This window comes from Vipera ursinii (assembly GCF_947247035.1).
Source record: "Vipera ursinii genome assembly, chromosome: 1".
Classification (NCBI taxonomy): Eukaryota; Metazoa; Chordata; class Lepidosauria; order Squamata; family Viperidae; genus Vipera; species Vipera ursinii.
This window is the reverse complement of record NC_139512.1, coordinates 295819659-295836916: the sequence shown is the minus strand read 5'-3', so window position 1 is coordinate 295836916 and position 17258 is coordinate 295819659. Positions and strand designations below refer to the sequence as shown.

At 42.0% G+C, this 17258-nt stretch overlaps 1 protein-coding gene across 1 annotated transcript; it reads right to left on the bottom strand.

Moving 5' to 3' along the window:
• Positions 1-1032: 1032 nt before the first annotated feature.
• HSP90AB1 (heat shock protein 90 alpha family class B member 1) lies at positions 1033-17258 on the bottom strand. The gene is made up of 12 exons (XM_083349460.1): positions 17105-17258; positions 14905-15051; positions 12841-13047; positions 11621-11780; positions 10169-10302; positions 9235-9558; positions 6993-7158; positions 4880-5070; positions 4369-4516; positions 2785-3053; positions 2324-2657; positions 1033-1600 (listed from the first exon to the last, which is right to left on the bottom strand). The coding sequence occupies exons 2-12, from the start codon at positions 15049-15051 to the stop codon at positions 1491-1493; spliced, it is 2190 nt and encodes a 729-aa protein (XP_083205586.1). The 5' UTR covers positions 17105-17258; the 3' UTR covers positions 1033-1490.

Sequence of the window (17258 nt, the reverse complement as noted above, 5' to 3'; positions counted from 1 at the left end):
TGCAGTGATGTTAAGATTCTACTTGCCAAAGAAAATAGTTGATGGAATGTTGCAAGTACACCAGATGATTGAAGAAGAAAATAGAGCTTGGAAGAAAATTTGAAGTACAGTGAAGAAGATGCACTGAAGCTAGTATACCATGAAGGCCGACTGAATACCAAAGAAACCGAACTGGCTTAGAAGAAAGACCAGATGAACAATAGGCCAATATATTAAAAAATGGCCAATATATTAAAAAATAGCAGGCAAAGCAGATAAAAAGACCTGGTAATGGCTAAAAGCAGTAACATTAAAGGAGACGGGCTAATTCTGGCTTCATAAAACCAAGCCTTAAGAACAAATGCATGCAACAGCAGATTTTAAAAGATATTTATGCTGCCTCTGCAAGGAAGCTGAAGAAATAGTGCACCCCCTAGCTAGCTATAAACAATGGCATGCCAAAGCAGCAATACTGCTGCATCGGAATGTCTGCAAGAAATACAATTTTCCTGCAAGGAAGAACTGGTGGGACCACAAAATAGAAGTAATAGAAAATGAAGAAGCTACAGTGCTCTGGGGCTTTAGAATTCAAGCAGAGAAGCATCTGCCACATAACACCCAAGACTTAACAACTGTTGATAAGGAAAGACCCAAAAGTCTTGATAGTGGACATTGGAGTGATAATTGTGGACGCTGACCTGGAAACAGCAGAATAGATGAGAAAGAACTGGAGAAAATCATAACAGACAAAGACCTGCAAATAGAAGCAGCATGACTGTGGCAAAAGAAAGCAAAGATTGTACCAATAGTAATAAGATGTCTTGGGTGAAATCAAAGCATCTGGAGCACCACTTGGAACACCATCAACTTTAACAAATCACCATCAATCAAATGCAAAAGGCATCTTTATTTGGAACAGTTTGCATCCTGCAACAATACCTTTAACACCATCAAACATCTGCTACTCCTGGTTACTTGATAACAATGCCAAACCCAGTCTAAATATCTGGCTTTATTATGTGACCAACCATAATAATGAAATCAACCACCTCGTTTCATTGTAAACCATATTCTTTTATTTTAATTCCAGTAGAACAAAACCAAATACCAGTGAACAAATTGTAAGTCCCTGCTTTCTCAAGACAACAAAGAGCAGCAAGAGATTGGGGGTGGGTGGGTAGGAGTCTCACTGCTATATTAGTGGGAAGGACATTCTCCGGGTGTTTACTTCAGCTACCATGGGATGGATGTTTGGTGGTCAAGCTAAAACTAGAACAAAATCTTCATGGACAGGAGAGCAAAAACCTTCCCCCCCTAAAGCAGCATGTTTGAACAAGCAGACAGACCAAATAAATGTGGGAGGCTGCCTGCCACATTAGTTACCATTTAGAAAAGACACAGACCATCTTGAGGGTGCAGTTAGCACTGCCTGGCTTCCTGAGCAAGGTGATGGCACAGGGAACAAGGGGGGGGGGGAGAGGCAGGAAAGAGGGAAGATCAGCTCCTCCTCTTTAATCCACCTCCTCCATGCGTGACGCATCCTCGTCTCCTTCCAGGGGAGGGATCTCTTCAGATACAGTAGAAGTGGATTCTTCAACAGCAACTTCTTCTTCATCAATTCCTAGGGGGAAAGTATTCAGTAAAGCCAAACTATTTTTTAATCCTTGGCTGATAGTGCTACCCATCCATGACCTTAGTATGACTAAAGGTTTACAAATATACTAAAATTCTAAAGCCCACTGTGAATATCTTTATGGTTATAACAAATGTTAAGGGCGGTGAGTAAATCGCATTTAGCCTCAGAGTTTATTCTACAATTTAAGCATGAAGGCGGGCAAATGTATTCTCCACATTTATGCAGAGCAATGTATATGCACATGTAATGAATCTGAGGCAGAGCACTCACTGAGTGTGTGAGCATCTGGTCTTTCAAACTTCCTGTTTGCATCATGGCTATATTTTTTTGGTGCTTCACAGCTTGGTATCTGATTTCAAGCAGTGCTTCATAGCCAGCCAATGTGACGAGACTGCAGTGTTATGTGAAGCACTCCGTGTAGTTTTCTTTACCCTCTCAGGAGAAATTTCTTCTTGTTAAAAGGTTTAATACAAATTTATGGGAAGATTTCCAGGAATACTCTTACCCAAATCAAAAAGTTATGTTTTTGCGGAGCCCAAATATCCACTGTTTATATTGCCAAATTTCCACTAGTATTTTGCCCTGATGTTTTCATCCTAGGTGAAAACATCAGGGCAAAAGACTGATATTGTGAAGCAGTCACTTGTCAAGTTTTCCCTCTTTAGGTAACAAAAGTATCAAATTCCTGATAAGATTTTAGCAACTCACCTAATCCCAGCTTGATCATTCTATAGATTCGGTTAGAGTGGGTCTGTGGATCCTCCAAAGAGAAACCCGAAGAAAGTAATGCGGTCTCAAAGAGAAGTACCACTAGATCCTTGACAGCCTTGTCATTTTTATCTGCCTCAGCCTTTTGACGTAAAGTCTCTACAATGGGGTGATCAGGATTTATCTCCAGATGCTTCTTGGCCATCATGTAGCCCATAGTAGAGTTATCCCGTAAAGCCTGGGCCTTCATGATACGTTCCATGTTGGCTGTCCAGCCATAGGTGCTGGTGACAATACAACAGGGGGAAGAGACTAGCCGGTTTGAAACTGTCACCTAGAAAGATAAGCCAAATGTAGTCATGGCACTTCACAACAATGTATGATGGGGGCCACAGGTATGCTCCCAACAGCCATAATGACATCGACAGAGTTAAGGGGCGACAACAACATAAGAATCTCACCTTTTCCACCTTCTTCTCCAGGATTTCTTTCATTAATTTGCAAAGATTCTCAAATTTGGATTTGTTCTCTTCCATCTTTTTCTTTTCATCTTCATCTTCTGGCAGTTCCAGGCCTTCCTTGGTGACTGATACTAATGTCTTTCCATCAAACTCCTTCAGTTGTTGAACACTATACTCATCAATGGGCTCCGTCATGTATACCACCTCAAAACCACGCTTCCTCACACGTTCCACAAAGGCAGAGTTGGCCACTTGCTCTTTGCTCTCCCCTGCAGTGCCAGAGAGGTGGGAGTGGTAAATCTCCAGTTACACGCTTGGACATCCAATAATATCACAGCACAGTTGCCTTTTAGATATTAACTCCCATAAAGGGCCACGCTGTAAGTGACCTTGCCCTTGTTCTTGCTGAAAGACCCTTTGTTGATGGCTCAGGATTCCAAGATTTAAAAAATTTACTTGTAATTAGTCATCTATCTAGTTAGCGAAACTATTGTCTCAAGCAAGAGCCCTTAAATTTGGTAAAAGTACAGTTCCAAGTTAACAGAGTTACTGGAAAACTTTGAGAATGGGCAAGGATTCAAAGCATATACTTTTAATTATCCTAATCTTCAAATGTATTCCAATATGTGTTGATTCTCTCAATACGCTGGTTATTAAAAAGCCCCAAATCCTTTCGCTTTTCCAAACCTGGTGGTACCAGGAAGCAATGCCACTTTTCCTTCTTTCATTTACTTATTTTCTATTTTACTATTTATATTTCTGCAGTATTTATTTAAAATACCCAAAGAATCAATAACTCGTAATAAAACTGGGTGCTTTAAAAGTGTAAAAGGCTTTTGTAACTTTAAGCAATGCACTAAAAAAAGAGTTTATATCCACTGTTAAAACTGTGTGAAGCCAGTTATTTCAGCACAAAGTAAACCAACTGCAGAAACCTCCAGGCTTTGGGAATGCAAATTTCATTTTCTATTATGTGTGTTAATTTTTGCAGATTTTCATCTGTACGTATTACCATAACATAATTCAAGGAGATTCTGGCAGTGAGTCACCATTTTTAACAAAGCATTGAAAAAGTAGGTGGTTTTGAAACTTGAATGTGGCACATAGAATTTGTAGGAGGATGAAAATATGAATATTCACAAGCCTTTCTCAAAGGCCTTCTACTTCCTTGAAACATTTAAATTAAAAACTGCTTAGAGATTTTCAGGTCAGGTCTTTGCAATCCTGAAGTTTAGAGAATGAGCCCAGCCATCCCACACCACTTCATAAGATCTAGAAAGGCAATACAGATGGTATTACAGGCTTCCCAAGAACCTAGAAAAAAAATTCAATTTAAGTCTTGAAGCTAAGATCAAGGCCAAGAAGATGACTGTTCAGGGCAAACAGCATTTCCTGACGTATGTTCAGTCTGGGCCAAGGGGTAGGCAACCTTGGCTCTTTTATGACTCGTGGACTTCAACTCCCAGAATTCCTGAGCCCAGCCATGGCTGGCTGGCTCAGGAATTCTGGGAGTTGAAGTCCACGAGTCATAAAAGAGCCAAAGTTGCCTACCCCTAGACTCTGGGCCAATGAACTGTCACTCACCTGTGATGTAATAAATGTTCTTCTGGTTCTCCTTCATCCGGGACACGTACTCCGTTAGGGAGTTCATCTCATCTCCAGAATGAGAAGTGTGATAGCGCAAGAGCTCCGAGAGACGTTTCCTGTTGGCAGAATCTTCATGGATGCCCAGCTGAAGGTGACATGAGTTTTTATTTATTTATATATCAGGGTTTATACAGACTCTCCACCTCTATTGCAACTGGGCAATCTAAACTAAAAAGGACAAATCCTGACCCCGTACATATGGTCAAAATTTTCATTTAAATACAGAAATGAACCAAAAACGGTAGCTGGAAACGATTATAAATCCTTTTCTTTTTATGTAAGAAACAGAAGGATTTTTTTAAAAAAACCAATGATACCTACCTTAAATAGCTTAGCTGTGCAGTACTGATTTCACAGATAGCATAGCTCAATAAATAGTTAAGTTAGGAAACAAACTAAAAAAATAAGTTTGAATCACTGTGCTGCCACTGTGCTGCAGAACTCTCACCTTCAGATTTTTAGAAAAGGCCTCATAGAACTTTTTATAATTCTCTTTGTCTTCAGCCAGCTCTGCAAAAAGTTCAAGACATTTCTTGACAATGTTCTTGCGAATCACTTTGAGAATCTTGCTTTGCTGTAACATTTCACGAGAGATGTTCAAGGGCAGATCTTCAGAATCTACTACACCTCGAATAAAATCTGTGTTTGTAAGAGAAATAAACAAAATCAGGGGGGTGGGGAAACAGCTGCGGCGGTGACGTAATCTGGATAAGAACAGACTGATGAACGGTTTTTAAACTCCTACAGTGATTTGAGGATGAAAAACAAATGTGTATAAATACCATGCATATTTATCCTTTCTTCTCCTAAAGTGCATTTTGTTCACATTTCATGTCTGATTGAATTTATGCATTGAAGTGACGAACTCTTTCCCATCCAACAATGATGTGCTATAGAAATTTACAAAGGAATTTCACTCTGTTCTACCTGGATTTATTGTCAGGTTTCATTCTCTTGTTTGGATCACCTGCACCTATTTCTTCCCAAAACATTTCCCATATCCCTACAGAGGAAGCCATGCAATGCATTCCAATTGTTCTAAATAACTCCCAGTCCCTTTGCATTGGCCAAGCTGACCAAGATTGATGGAAATTTAAAACATCCCGAATACACCAACATCTTTTCCTTTCTCCGGCAGGGCAAAGCTATTCATGCTATTTGTTGCGCCGAGATGGATACTAGGAAAGAGGTTAGGCCAGATAATTCATCTACACCATCCAACCAAACACGTTTTTAAACAAAAGGAATTCAGGGATACATGCTTCAAATTTTTGGAAGGAATAATGGATAAACAGGAATGTGCAAAGGAAGCCAATCTTTTTGTTTCCCTTCAACTAATCAGCTCTTGTCAGTTCTATCAGAAGAAAACATGATACAACATAGAGAACACTGGGCTGGCAAAAGAAGGGACTGCAGTTCAATAGTAGGACACTGGCTGTGCTGCCACCACGTGGCTGTTTTGGGAAATTATAATATGTTAATTGGGTCTACCAGCACCTTTCCCCTTTGTGATGTATTTCCTATCCTGCTCATGATGCTGTACTAGGATCCACCCCTTCTGGGTTGGACTTCCCCCTTCTCCTTGTTCCCTTGTGTTCCATCCTCCATTGTAACATCTGAACACAAGCCATGCGGACAGTAATCCTGTTACTGTCTTTTGACCTTAAAGTACCGTCCAGACTTCACCTGACCACACCTTCTCTGCTGTAATCTTCTTCTACATGCAAAATAAAGGTATTTCAGATGAACCAGGTGCTTTATGAGTTCACTGTCTGGAAAGGGCCGTTAATTGTGACTAAATTTGCTTAAACAGACCAGTGCAAGTGTCTTAACAAGGAATTAAATCACTAGCACAACAAGCTTCGATCCAGAACACTGGCATTGCTAAACCCAGTCTTTGGATGAACTATCACTATTAGGTAAAATGGCCTCGGCTACAGGGCAAAGATGATCCCACAGGTCGAACATGGCCTACTATAACTCCACCAATCTTGCACAGCACAGGTAGTCGACTTACAGCCATAACTGAGCCCAAAATTTCTGTTTTAGTTTTGCCCCATTTTACAACCTTTCTTGCCATAGTTGTTATGGGAATCACTGCAGTTGTTTAAGTTAGTAACACGTTTGTTAAGTGAATTTGGTTTCTCCACTGGCTTTGCTTGCCAGAAGGTACCACAAAAGGTAACCGCATGTCCCCGAGACACTGCAACCGTCACAAATTGTGAGTCAATTGCCAAGTGTCTGAATTTTGATCGCCTACCATGGGGATGCTACAACAGTCGTTAAGTGTGAAAAATGGTCACTTAGTAGCCATCTCGCATAGCAACAGAAATTTTGAGCTCAGTTGTGGTCATAAGTTGAGTATTCCCAAGATATTGATTTGGAGCCTGATCACTGTCATTGTCTGTTACTAAAAGCGTCCTGATTGGATTAGTGGGTGACTGAATTACGTATGGATGATGTGGGGAAAAGGGTGATTGTTAATGCAGATGAGCCAGCCAAAGGCTAATTAAACAACTTGTCATTCTAGCTGAAAAATGCAGGAAGGCTTCAGGACTTACTCAAGTATTCTGGGATGAGTTCGTCACAGCTGTCCATGATAAAGACCCTCCTGACATAGAGTTTGATGTTGTTCTTTTTCTTCTTGTTCTCAAAAAGGTCAAATGGGGCCCGACGGGGGATGAAGAGGAGCGCCCGGAATTCCAACTGCCCCTCCACAGAGAAATGCTGGGAAGATTGGGAAGAACAGACGAGCACCTGTGAGCACCTGACTTGACTTCCAATTGACTGACATCCACTTAGAAACACCCCATCCCTGGCCCTTAAAAGAACATTTTTTCTTCCCTCTCTGCAATGTATTTGCTGCAGTTCCAAAATGACGTAATACTTACTATTCAACTGCTGACTAATAACACAAAACTAAAACACAGAGAACAAAGGCAACACAGCAAAAACTTATTACCACTAACAACGGCGGACTGTCCTATCCATCAACACACTAGAGGCAACCAATTATGACAACTGCCACCATCATTTGCCAAAGGCTTTCTAGAACAGCCGCTTCTTGGCAGCTTTTTCCTGGATGCCAGCAGGGCCGCCGCCGACTTAACCTCGGGCTGTGGACTCTTCCAAAAGAGAGAAGGGCACCACTAGAAACGGCATGCCCTTGCAGCCCTAAATTAGGGCAATATGAAGAGACTTGAAGGGTGCCCTTCCCAGATCTTGCAGATGGCAGAAATGTGGGAGAAAATAATTCCACAGATAATGCAGGTCCGGAGCCATGTAGGGTTTTAAAGAACCAGAACCTTGAATTACCCAAAGCTAAATGGCAACCAGCGCAGCTCTCTCAGTCCAGCTGTTAATTGGGCACTGAGAAATTACTTCAACTGCTGCATTCTGGCCTGGGCCCTAAACTGGAAAGACATTCGTGGCAAAATCTCCTGAAAAGAAATTATGAGTTCTGACACAAATGTGGGTCAGAAAAAAATATATCCTTGTGCGCCAGCAGAAAAGTCAGGATTTCTTCTCATCTGCTTAAAAATATGGAAGCAGGAGAGCAGCCTCCATCCTTAATATCAGAAGCTCTTCTTGCCCACTTCCAACTCTTCCCGAAGGCCAGAAGACGGCAGAATCTTGCTCTGATATGGGAAGCAACCACCAGAGACAAGATCTCATTTTCAATATTATCTTCTAAATTTGACCTTAACAGGGCAAAAAAGCCAGTAAAAGAGAGAGGAAGTCTCATTCTCTCCTCCGCCCACGACTCTCGACTTGAAGCACTATACTAAATATCACATTACGGAAAAACTGACACGAGGGAGAATAATGTACCGGTGCTGCAGTTCCCACTGTTTCCATTCACCCAATTTCGAGGCAGGGTCTTACATTTACTGTTTATTTTTCATGCCAGGTATTAACGGAAGAAGCACTGAGGGGAAAAACAAAAGTTTTTCCTTCACAGGGTGAGCTGCCTTTAACACTCTCAGCACGGAACAGTTAGGAACACCTTGAAATATTCTCTCAGCTGCAACAGCAAGAGAAAGCAGATGGAACAAAAGAGAAGCTGAAAGTTGTGTTATCTCCGAGAGCTGCGAAAAATGGAAAATTGTGGAAGATATTCTGTAACAAACAAGACCACGTGTCAAGTTCCAGGGCTCTACCAGACAGCTGTAAACAGTACCTTAAGCACAGCCAGTTCTAAAGAAGCCCAACAGCTACCATTTGGACATCTCTCTGCTGACTGGGAGTGTTCTGTACCAGCCTGCTACCAGCCCTGCAGAAAAGGCAGGGACAACCCCTTTACAAGAAGGCAAGAGGCTGGAACTAAGCCTGCCAAATTTATTAACATAAAACAGAGCAAAACAAGACACGAACCATGAAACAGGAGCTATTCAAGCGGTTGCCTTCAGCAAACCAGCCCTCCCACACATTCCCCTTTTATACAGTTCAGGGCGTGGCTTCTCTCTGCCTCCTTCCGAGGTGCCCCATTGCCTTCCTCTGTTTACTCCTGATTGACTGCCTCGGGCGTCCTTGAACAGGGCCAGCTGTGGGTCATCTTCATCCACGCTGTCAGGCTCACACAGCTGGGTCTCCGTCGTGACCAGGTGGGAGGGGCCTGGCTGAGGGCTCTCATCAGCAAGCTCTCCAACCCCCTCAGCAAGCTCTTCAACACCCCCCTCCTCCTCTGAGTCGTCCGACCCAACTGCCGAACCCACAGGCTGACCCTGAATCACAACAGGGAGAGACCTCCTGCTCAAAGAGACATCCAGAAACAGTTCGACTCCCATCACCCGAGTCACTCACCTTGACCGCCAAGTGGTCTTCCCAGTCATTAGTGAGGCTCTTGTAGAACTCGCCATATTCCTCCTGCGTGATGTCATCAGGGTTGCGGGTCCAGATGGGCTTGGTCTTGTTCAGCTCCTCTTGATCAATGTACTTCTCTTTGATCTTCTTGGTCTTCTTTTTGCTCTTGCCACTTTCCTCCTCCTCCTCATCCGAACCCACATCCTCAATCTTGGGCTTCTCTTCATCTTTGGGGGCTTCTTCTTCCACCTCCTTCTCAGCTTTCTTCTCCTCTTCCTCTTCCGCCTCATCGTCACTGATCTCCTTGTCACGCTCCTTTTCCAGCTACAAAGACAAGGAGAGGCGTTATTAAGGTCTGCTGAATAAGTAAGAGAGGGGCATGTTAAATGGGAGACAAGACATAGCATCCCTCGCATCAAGTCTTCTGCAAGCAGGAAGAGACACACATCCTTTCCTTAGAGCTTCAAACTTGTTTTCCAACACTTTCTAACACTTCTTTGAGGATTTATGCCGCAGGTTTTGAAGTGTGCATGTGCGTTAAGTAAGAGTGCAACTTCGGATTCAAAGCGGAGAAATGCTTTTGAGCCCTTGAACATAATACTCGTCTGTAATTTCATGAAGTAGCACACTTTTCTTTTGCCCTTTTTTGTCACTGAACCCAAGCAGTTTTCAAAAAACCTGTTTGAAAGACCTTTCACCGCTCTGATCACCCTCCCCAAGATTACTCAATGTTCTTCTTACAATGACTTACTTTCAAAGCCTATTTTGGAATGTGGCGAAACCCGAATGCTAGCACAGGAAAAAAAGAGAGACCCTCAAGCTTGGGAGTGATCAGGAAGTACTCTTCAGCAGCATGGATGCGAAATTGGCTAGAGCAAAGAGCTAAAAGCAGCAAGGATATTTACTATCAGACCTGTTGCTCTCCAATACATACATAGAGGGTGATGGGGTATCCGATGAACTGTGAGTGCTTCTTCACAACTTCCTTGATACGGCGTTCCTCCAGATACTCTGTCTGGTCCTCCTTTAGGTACAAGATCACTTTGGTGCCTCGGCCAATGGGTTCACCTAGAAGAGGTAGAGAGAGCCATTTTACAGGATCAGATACTGCACTGAACTGTGCCTATTTATTCTGAATATAAACTGAACAATCCAGGCTGGAACTTAAAAATGGAAGTGTTTCTATCAAAAGCCAACATTACAATTTCCAACAAATACAGGAGAAATGTCAGGGTATTGCCAGAATTGTACACGGTAATTTCGAGAGGACAGAATAAAACTTGAATAGTGTTGATTACTTTTTTAAAAAAAGAAAAATAAATAAGTTCCCAGGTTTTGTAACTGGAAATATTTTTAAGCGAATGTGCATGCATGTAAAATTCCATACGTATGAATCCTACAGAGCAGTTTTCTTTTTCACTCTAGGAAGTTGTTTTTATAGACAACTCACAGTTATTCCCACTATAATATTCTAAAGACAGAACATCACCAATCATTTCAGCATTAGTCATATATTCAAATCCGAATAATAAATAAAAATAGATCTGCATCCTTTTGAATGCAGTATTCAAATTGTTCTTATATGCTAAATAGCCAAATTGGCTCTTTCAGGCTATTTTACCTAACCCGGAATATTAAGCTTGGATAAACATTAGGGCAACTTTGTTCCAGAGTTTTTGAAAATAAAGCTATAGTGATCTGAAGCAGTTATTGTCTCAAATGATACTTGCTGCACATACAAAATCTCACCAATTGGATCAAAACTGCATTATTTACTTGCCCCAAAGGTCTATCCCTGCCAAATGCACAAAATACAAAGTATTATTTTCTAGAAATATAGTCTGTATTCTAAAAGAAATCCTCTTGAAAAGCACAATATTGCCTAAGGGAAAAAAAGTAATTAACAATGGAAATGAAAATGAAAAATGAGGAATAAAGGTACCCAATGAAGTGGCATATGAAGATTTCAGTTAGAGGTATGTCCCACAACGTTTATAGTAAGTCACTGTGTAATGCATCATATCTAATAATATATAATAAAAAAACCTGTAGCTTCATTTCAGGTACACCTATTTAATCTAGTAAGTGATATGGAATCATGAATATTACTTTATGCATTGAGCTTGACTTAAGGACAATAAAAATGCAGACCAATCCATTTTTGAAAATATTAAAAATATCCCACGTTGACCATCCCATCACTGTTACTCAGGGGTCCTGGAACCAGAATGAATGCTGCAGCAATGTCCCTTAGTCATGACCAGGGCTGTCATAATCTTCCGGCTACTTCAAAGCAACTGAAAACCCTGGTTCAACCTCTTTCTCCCTCCTCTCCTATCACTTTTTAGGTGGCAAATGTTTTCCAAAAGCAAAGATCACAACATACCATGATCAACCCGAACAGTGAAGGAGCCTCCTGCAGATGATTCCCAAGCATATTGCTCATCATCATTGTGCTTGGTGATGACCACAACCTTCTCAGCCACAAGGTAAGCAGAGTAAAACCCCACACCAAACTGCCCAATCATGGAGATGTCTGCACCAGCCTAGAGAAAGAGATGTCAACGTTTACAAAAGGCAACGGTAACCTATATACCACACTAGAGTACAAACACAGGTTTTGACATAGCCACAAAAGCATGTTTTATCATAGGAAATTCAGTTCAGCTACATCTTATGCTAAATTTGGCATTTCCAAGTAAGAATTGGATATAACTCTGACATACGTTTTGAGAATTCTACATTCTATGCCAATAGTGTGAAAACACACCTTGGACATAGGATTCCATATCCTGTAATGTTTGATTTTATTTATTCAATTTGCATAGCCACCCACCTTGCATATCTGACTCTGGGTGGCTGACACTCCCATAATTATTTCACAAACTCCACGTCACCCCTAGATCCTCAGGCCTGAAGGCAAAGCCATGCCTTGCTTATTTACTTTTAAAGCAAATTTCTTGTCCTGGAAATGTTTTGATAGGGTTTTAAAATACAGACAAGCCAAGCAGTATCTCAAACAGTCAAAGGGATCCAACAACCCTTTTCCTGTAGCATAAATCATGTCCATAGTGCTATTTTGCTTAAAATGAATTAGCTTCACCAAATCAATTTCGCATGCTAAATGTGAACTTTTAGTCTCTTTTTTGTTAATTACTCAGACTCCTATTTTGATGCCCCTGCTAGTTTTGCCACTACCCTTTAGACACGAAGCTCTGAAATATTCTTATTCTTGACAATTTTGCCTCTTTTAGCAAATGCCTTTCTACAGTCAGTGGAATTGAACTGAACTTTATTTGACCAAGTGGGATTAGACACACAAAAGAATTTGTCTCCAGTACAGAGGCACTGCATGTACAGAATCATCATCATCCTCCCAATAAAATGGGAGAGCAAGGAAGATAATAATAGGGATAAATAATACTACACCACAGTTTATAATATAATATGCCATATTATAGCATATAATACACTATATCCTATACATAATCCACCAATGAAGAAATTCAGGTGATTACCAATTTTGAGGATATACATATTTATGACAAAATGATCACACTGTGAAGGCCCTAAGCATTACCAAAAGTCTGGATTGAAACCACTCACCTGCAATGCTTCCATGAAGGCTTTTGTACCAGACTTGGCAATGGTGCCCAGATTGTTGACAAGATCTGCCTTTGTCATCCCAATGCCAGTGTCCACCAGTGTAATGGTACGGTCATGAGGATTGGGGATGATATCTATTTTCAGCTCTTTGCCACTTTCCAGTTTTGAGGGATCTGTTAGACTCTCATAGCGGATCTTGTCCAAAGCCTAGGTTATAAAATGTATGTTTTGTGAAACTTTAACTATCATTCAAGAATGTTACCTCTAATTTTAAAGAAAGGAAATTCAAGAAACAAGATTTCGGCTTTAAACCTTAAAAGGATAGAAAAACAAACCCTATTCCAAAGCATGTCTCCTGTGAACAGCACAAGGATTCATATACTTACTCTAGAGAAACCTAGCAGTGAGAAAAAGACATATTCCTTAATACAATTGTAATAGCCATTCAGAAGGGCATCCCTTTGAATTCAGTGGCACTCGGTCACTGAATGTATGATCGTAATTTAGCTCTGCTTTATTAGCTCATAATTTAATGAGCATTAGTTTAGTTTAGTTCATAATTTAATCAAAATGGTTTAAAGATATATTTTGCTTTAAAAATATATCTTTGAATAAAAAAAAATCAGACATGGCAAATGCCTCACCCTCCTCTCATACCATACAATGAATTAGAGGGACTAAGTAAATGTCAAACAAAGAACATGCAAGGACATGAAACTGTGAAATCTGCAACCATAAAATGAAGTGATGATCTTGGCTTAAAGGAATTCACTAGGGTTCACCACTAATTATCACTCATTAAAGTCATGTTCATATTTACAGAACATGGCAGAGAGGGCAACTGATTCACAGCTACCTGCAAACCATAAATGAGAAAGAGAGAGGTAAGTCTTAGATAATATGTCCCTAATGGGCTTGATTTTACATTGAAAACTGAAACCATATTTCAAACAATAGGGAGGGCTAGAATAGATAGTCAATGTAAAATTATGTTGATTTAATGAAAATAGCCAAGGTAAAATTATGCCGATTCAATTAAAATAGGATTATTAGTATTACTGCTCTCCCTGCATTTAATATAGTCAACACTGCAATTCCATAGCAAGCTTTTGAAGCATTCTAGGAACTACATTCCAGACTTTCAGAGAACAGATGGGGCACTGATCCTGAAGTTATAGAACCTGAGATAATCACAGAGGAATAAAATTGTAACAGCCTTGTGGGATTCTCACGTGTGGCTGGCTACAAATAGGAACAGAACACAGAGACAGATGGACCGTTTGTGTGATCTACTTAGATTTGATTTTATGCCCAGTGGCAGACATTTAGCAACACAACTGGTTTCTCTTTCATTATACTAAGGTCACCATGCTTCCTTATGCCTTTATATTACAAAGGATAGAACATCAGAGCTCAATTTCCTGTTATTAAAAATAACACACTGAGCAATTTTTGCAATTATTGTACCTACCGTTAAGCTCTCTTTTCTAGTATTATCAAAGCAAAAACATATAGCGTACTTATCTTTTAGGAAAAAAATACAAGGCTACGAAGTAGCCATGCAAAATTACTAACCTACTGGCTTCCTTGGTCATTAAGCTGAGCCCAGCGGAGGACCAGAACCCTGAGCCCTTCCTTAGCAAATCTATCATTTGTTTACATGTTACTTCTTCACCAATGCCTTATTGGGCTAGTATTTAAATAGAACATGCCTTAAAGAGCTAGTTATTTCTTAAATCTGAAATAATGTTCTTTAACCAATTTCTCTGATCATATTTAAAACACCGTTTTGAAGTCCAATAATCAGAACAACACCATAGTGTGATATTATAGTTGGGTTTCATATTACGTTGTTGTCCAGATAACTTGTCATATTTTTCCCCCAACCTGGTGTCTTCTGCATGGGTTGGATTTACCTCCTATCCCTTGAGACATCAGGGCAAAGGACTACAAGGAGATGCGATTTAAATGTTAGTTTTACTCAATCCACTCCCAAGTATTACCAATTTCCCTGCACTCGTCTTCTACTTTTCCTCTGCCCCAGCTCCAAGTCTGTATACTCACATCAGAGGCATTGGAAATTATCTCCCGCATGAAGATTTCCTTGTTGGAGTAGAAAGTATTGATGATCAGGGACATTAGCTGGGCAATCTCTGCCTGGAAGGCAAAGGTTTCCACCTCCTCTTCACCATGCTGGATTTCTTCAGGCATCTGGAAAACAAGTGTTCACACCCTTTCTAATACTCACATCTCTTTACACAACATTCAAAGTTGCATCTTATATTGTGGTTTGTAATAGCCAACCACTTTGCAAGGCAGACCTCTAGCATTGCCCCTCTTTAAAGATGGAGGGCTGAGACCTAAGATAGGCTTGTTATTTCAGCCCAAGCTGAACCAACCAAGCCACAGGTTACTGAAAATAACAATGTGCATGCAGACGGCAAACAAGCATGCCTTCCTCTTCCTCTCTATAAATGACTCTTACTAATAAGTGGCAATAGCCCTCTCCAGCACAAAACATAACCCTAGTTATTCTCCCATCTCCTCCAGGGCCCTAGAAAATTACTTTTAGCAACAAGCATGGTGCTATAGAAGAACTTTTAGCTCTGTTACAACATCTTTACAAAACCAGAACATACCAGAAACCTGAAGTTCAGCTGTTCCAGACGAGCTGCCAGCCCTCCCAGGTAAATCGAGACAGGCAAGGGGATTTAATTCCATTTTATTGTAAAGCCACATTAGCATAATCTGCAAGTTTGAAAGCACAAGCTTCCCACAGCTGCTTTTTAATTGCTTGATCCTAGGAGGGGGGGGGGTAGGCAACCTTGGCTCTTTTTCGACTCGTGGACTTCAACTCCCAGAATTCTGGGAGTAGAATCAGGAATTCTGGGAGTGGAAGTCCACAAGTCCTAAAAGAGCCAAGGTTGCCTAACTGTCCTAGGACAATCTTTCCTAAATTTCTTTGCGTGACCATTAAACTAGGGGGGGGGGATGTGGGGTGTGTGTGTGTGTTCCTGCCCCTTTTGTCTGATTGTTTCCTAAGCAGCATCTCTTCCACTCTTTCCCCAAGGTCAGCCACACATTCCACCAGCCCAGCTTAAATCTAGATTTAGATTGACTGACTTCCAACACATTGTCATCCTTCACCCTAAATTCCCCTCCCCCCCCCCACAACCCTCGAACAAGGATTATTTATAGGCAGGATTATTTCGCCTTTTAAAGAGAGCAAAGCTCCAAAAGGAAGCAGCACCACAATACGTTGTTGTTGTGGGTTTTTTTTTTTGGCAAGGCGACCGGAGATCCAACCTCCGTTTTTTTCCCCCTTTGTTCTTTTGACTTCCTAATTCTAATCCCGCTGAAATCTCTCCACGGCTATTACCGAAAATAGCAAGGACACACCAGCCGAAGGCGGCAGGCTAAAATAAAATAAAATAAATAAAATGAAAATTAAATTAAATTAAATAATTAAAATCTAGATCGGGGTTTCGGGCATTTTAGAGCAGGCATCGATTAAGTAAGGCTGGAGGTCAACCTTTTTACAGCTCGCGAGGAACGGGAATTAAAAGCCGCCCTTTTGCAAACGCCGACTCGAGGCAGAGATTTCTCCCTGCTCGCGAGGAGGCGGATAATCGTCAACCGTGCCGGTGAGCGGACGCTAATCCGGGGTTCCGCGCACCAGCATGGCAGGCTGGCCCGCCTGACTAGGCCCAACCGCGGCCGCGCGTGCATCAACACGAACCGGCGGCCATGCCGGTGACCTAAGGCCAGGGGGTAGGCAACCTCGGCTCTTTTATGACTCATGCACTTCAACTCCCAGAATTCCTGAGCCAGCGCAGCTGGCTCAGGAATTCTGGGAGCTGAAGTCCATGAGAGCCAAGGTTGCCGACCCCTTGACCTAGGCCAGGGGTAGGCAACCTCGGCTCTTTTACGACTCATGCACTTCAGTTGAAGTCCATGAGTCATAAAAGAGCCGAGGTTGCCTACCCCTGACCTAGGCGAGAGCCAGCCCCGCCAGCTGAGACCGGGCGCCGCTAGGAGCCGCCGCCCGAGGCGCTCCGCTCGTAATTCTGGCGCCCGGGAGCACGTGGCCCCGGGCACCGGCCTCCCGGTCGGTTCCTCACTGCGCCGGAGGCAGCGAACGAGGCAGCCCGCGGGGTGGGGGGGTTACGTTTCCGGCCCGCTTCCATTTTGTAAAGCGTAGAGAATATTCGACGTTCCGTTTCTAGGTGGTGGTGGTGGAGGAGGAGGAAGAGGCCGCGCTTACTTTGGTCGACGGCGGGAGACGAGCCTGGAGCACGGCGTGACCTTCCGACAGAGAGCGCGGCGCAGCCTGGAGAGGAACTGTCGTCGCCTCCCTCGGCCCTATATAGAGCCTGCTCTCGCAAAGCCTTCGAGCCTCTGCTCCGTCCGCCTTAAAA